This window comes from Sorex araneus, chromosome 3, assembly GCF_027595985.1.
Source record: "Sorex araneus isolate mSorAra2 chromosome 3, mSorAra2.pri, whole genome shotgun sequence".
NCBI lineage: Eukaryota > Metazoa > Chordata > Mammalia > Eulipotyphla > Soricidae > Sorex > Sorex araneus.
The window spans coordinates 199,707,432-199,711,553 of record NC_073304.1 but is presented as its reverse complement, the minus strand read 5'-3'; the positions used below and the strand labels follow the sequence as shown (position 1 = coordinate 199,711,553).

At 45.2% G+C, this 4,122-nt stretch overlaps 1 protein-coding gene across 1 annotated transcript; it reads right to left on the bottom strand.

Annotated features, from left to right (window-relative positions):
- Nucleotides 1-2,419: 2,419 nt before the first annotated feature.
- LOC101542581 (C-C motif chemokine 8-like) lies at nucleotides 2,420-4,122 on the bottom strand. The gene is made up of 3 exons (XM_004608837.2): nucleotides 4,002-4,122; nucleotides 2,939-3,056; nucleotides 2,420-2,552 (listed from the first exon to the last, which is right to left on the bottom strand). The coding sequence occupies exons 1-3, from the start codon at nucleotides 4,075-4,077 to the stop codon at nucleotides 2,420-2,422; spliced, it is 327 nt and encodes a 108-aa protein (XP_004608894.2). The 5' UTR covers nucleotides 4,078-4,122.

The following is a 4,122-nucleotide window of genomic DNA, read 5'->3' as shown; positions in this document are numbered from 1 at the left end:
ATCTGATTTTCCCTTGTATTTAATGTCAGCCTGGTTTATTGCTTTGTGTTTCAGGGGTGGAGGATGTCTGGTATATCGTTCATATATCAGGAAAATCCTGTGGTCTGGCCCTAAGACATGGTAGGACAGATATGTGTGCTTCTCACTGGCTGCCTGTGGCCTGTCACCTATATTGAAGGGCTCGGGAATAGTGCTAATAATATCCACATGACCTCTGGCAGGAACAACTTCCCCACCACTGGTCTGCATGAAGAAATCCTGGACTCACGGAGAAAAGCTTGAAGGTTGTTGTAGGAGATCAAGAGAACCAGTTCAAAGATAGATGAAATGAGAAAAGAAACAGGAATGGAGACCCCTAAGAGTCACTGGGTTGGAGATCCCTAGTGTGAGCTCACAGAGTAAAACGTGGGGGCTGCTGCTGTGAAGCGTGTGCGTTCGTGGCCCAGATCAGCCTCCCCACCTCCCCAGGCCTCCCCAACAGAGAGACAGAGAGTCAGGGAGCCGGGGGACCAGTGCCTGATGGTGAAAATGGCCTGTTTAATGCAGAGCTCCTAGCACATTTATAGAACATCTGAAGGGGGGTTGAGGTAAGGACATAGGTGTGATTGATCATTTACATAGGTAAACATTTGGCAGAGAAAATTCTCTTGGGGAGATCAACTCAAGGAGACACTCTCTCCCAGGGACATATACATTGCTTTTATTTTTCCCTCTAATTGTATAAGTTATCAACACTTGCAGTTGTTTGGGTAAACACAGTAAGAGACAAAGATCCCAACACTTAGTTCTCTGGGCTGAGAGCAAGCAAGGCTGTTATCGTAAATCCCAGACTAAGTCCTCAGGCCAGTTCAGCTTGTCCTTCCCCAGGGGGTCCTGTTTCTTAAGTTGTAACATCTTGCATCAAGATCATGCAAGATGTTAATAAATAATGCAAGATTTATGCTTTCTAGAATGTCCCATTTCAATGCTGGGCAGCTTTGCCACTCGCCCTGGGTCCAGCCCAGTCCCATGGCAGGACCTCCCTTTTGGGGTGTTAGGAACTACAGCAACTGAAGCCTAAGTCAAGTAATTATGACCAAGTAATTATGCCCAGGAGCAGATATATTTCAGTCAATCAACTCCCAAATATTAGGAGCATAGCATTAATGTTCTTTCTGTGTTTAACCAAATTGCTCTATGCTAAAATATAAAAATCTATAGGGGAAATAGAAAAGCAGGTACAAATATACAACACTTCAAATACAAAGCAGTACAAATACAAAGTTCAGAATCACCAGAAAGTTTTGGCTTATAAGTATTCAAGACTGACTTGGGGAATTGTGACAATGAGAGGTAAAAAGCAAGGGAAAGGTTAAAGATAAACTTTAACTTAATTAGGGATGCTAGCAAGAGCATGTTAAGCTTCTCTGGGAGGAGGAAAGGAGCAACTCACGGGTGAAGCCTAAAGCACTTAGGGTTGATATCCTGCCCGGTTCTCCCTAAACTTGTGTTGAGTTAAAAGATAAAGTTTTTATTTGCTTTGGGAGGTCCCATTCAGTGGTCCTTAGGGACTACTGCTGGTTCTGTGCTCAGGGATCACTCCTGGCAGGGCTCAGGGTGCCAGGAATATGTGATTCCAGGAATCAAAACTCACATCAGGATATACACAAGGATATAGATATACCTGTGGTACGATCTCTCGGGCCCTGAAAGATTTCTTAGAGGAGAACCCTCAGAACCTAAGTTGCCACCCATTGTTGCCATTTTATCTCTTCTAACTGAATGTTACTCCATGAGAAATAAGGCTAAGTAGTTTAGAAATACATGTATGTATGTATTTCATTAAAAAACACATGGTCATTCAACAACATTATCACAAAAATAACATTAAAACTGCAACCCCAAAACTCCAGGGATCCACTTGAACACTGTTCTCCTAAGAACAGTGGGGCTGGTGCAATAGTACAGCGGGTAGGGTGTTTGCCTTGCACACAGCCAACCCTGGTTCAATTCCCAGCATCCCATATGGTCCTCTGAGCACTGCCAGGGGTGATTCCTGAGTGCAGATTCAGGAGTAACCCCTCTGCATTGCCAGGTGTGACCCAAAAAGCAAAAAAAAAAAAAGAACAAAAAGTATTTCATGCTGAGACATCACTGGTCATGCAGAAGGGCAGGCAGGTGGGACGAAGAGTTTGACATCTCACCACAACATAACTGCACTCACGGGAAAGGAACAACGCTGGTTTCTGGGATTTACATTCACAGGGAGAGCTGGCAGGTGAAGTCAACACATCAATAACTTAAATAAATATGGCTTGAGAAAAGTTGCGCTTTAAATTATTAAACAAAGTGCCTTTTTGGGAGGCTAGAATAAAATAAAATCACTTTGCATGAGAAGGAGGTAGGGAAAAATAAATAGCATCTTCCTTGGAGCGTTCTCTCAGCCCAGGCGTGGAGACTTTCGGCTTTGGCTTTTCAGCTTCTGGGATTTTGAGTTCAGGCGCTTCATAAGAGTCTTGACCCACTTCTTCTTGGGGTCTGCACAGATTTTCTTTCCCAGCTTGGTCTTGAAGCTGTGAGAGGGAAGGGCACAGTCATACAGAGCAGTATGAGGATGTAGCCCAAGGGCATGGCCTACTGGTCCCTAACTCCCATCTGTTCTTGGTCCCTGAGTGTGGAGCCAGAGCATGGGTCCAGACAGTAGAAAGAAGGAAGGAGAAAGGAAGATGCCTTAAAAAGGAAGCCTCCAGGATCCAGGTCGAAGGACTTGGATGATTGGGACAAGGTCTTAGAAGGGGAACCTGGAAGAAATATGGATTCCCTATCAGCAGTTGAGTTTCTCTTATGGACAAAGGGGCCTTTGGAGGAGAAGGTATATTGCTCTATTCATCTGTGCCTAGCCCTGACTTCTTTCCCTTGCCTAGATGTTTGGGTTGTGGGTTTTGCACGGTCTACTTACATTACTGCCTCCTGAGGACAATGGCTATTGTTGACCATTGTGTAGTTCTGCAGTCTCTTCATGGGGATCTTCTTTTGTACTGTATCAAAGCAGCAGGTGACGGGGATGGAGACCGAAACTGAGAACATTTCACAAGGAATAAGGAGTTAGGATATGTTCAGAGCCAACATTTGGAAGGGAAAGGAGAAGAAAGCAAAAAAATAAAACACACTCCCTTAAGATGACTATCACTAATCAGTTCATATCAAGCAGATAAACTATTTGCCACTGGGGGTCAAGAGATAGTACAGCAGACAGGGTGCTTGCCTTCCATGTGGCCAACCTGGGTTTTATTCTAGCACCCCATGTGGTCCCCTGAGCCTGCCAGGAGTGATCACTGAGCACAGAGCCAAGAGTAAGCCCTGAACAATGCTGGATATGACTCAAAAAAAATCCCACAAGTTAATTTCCTCTGCTAAACTTGGGGCTACTCACTATTTACTGGAAATGGAGAAATCTTGAGGCACAAAACTAATCCTTATGTTGTCATTAGGAGACTCTATGGATCAAAAACTTCTCACACTGGGAAGGGAACTTTGAAGACTGTTCCAAAGCCATTTGTTCCCAGGGGCTCTTAGCCAACTCAAGTAACATGCTAAAATACCTTTGAATCTGAATCTGGACCCAGATATTGTTCTGGAAGCTACACTGGACCCTCATCCAAAAATTGAAATCTCAATAACTAGTTTGCTCCTCCAATTCTTGCTCACGGTATAAACCAGACCCATGGTGAGAAAGTCCTTCCTTGCAGTCAGCAACCACAGCAATGTGAGGGTGGTGGTGTTGCTGGTTCTGTGCAGTGTCTCCTGCTGATAGGTACCAGGTGAGATCCCAGGGACCTGGTTCAGAGGCCTGGGCATCTGGTCTGGCTTTCCTCTGACAGTGACATGAACTCTCTTTTCCCTTTGGTTTCCCCATTGCTTGACCTGTCTCTCTCTGCCTTTGTCTATGAAGCAGGTGTGGGATGGCTCATACTGAGAGATCAGTACCTGCATTAACCCTTGGGAAGAGAAGCAGGGCTTACCTGGCTGAGCAGGCAGTTGGGTGCTGAGGATGGCAGCTGTGAGCAGCAGGCTCAGACAGGCAGCAGAGAACTTCATGGTAGATGGGAGGACTCAGCCGGAGAGCTGGAGGTTCTGAGTTTG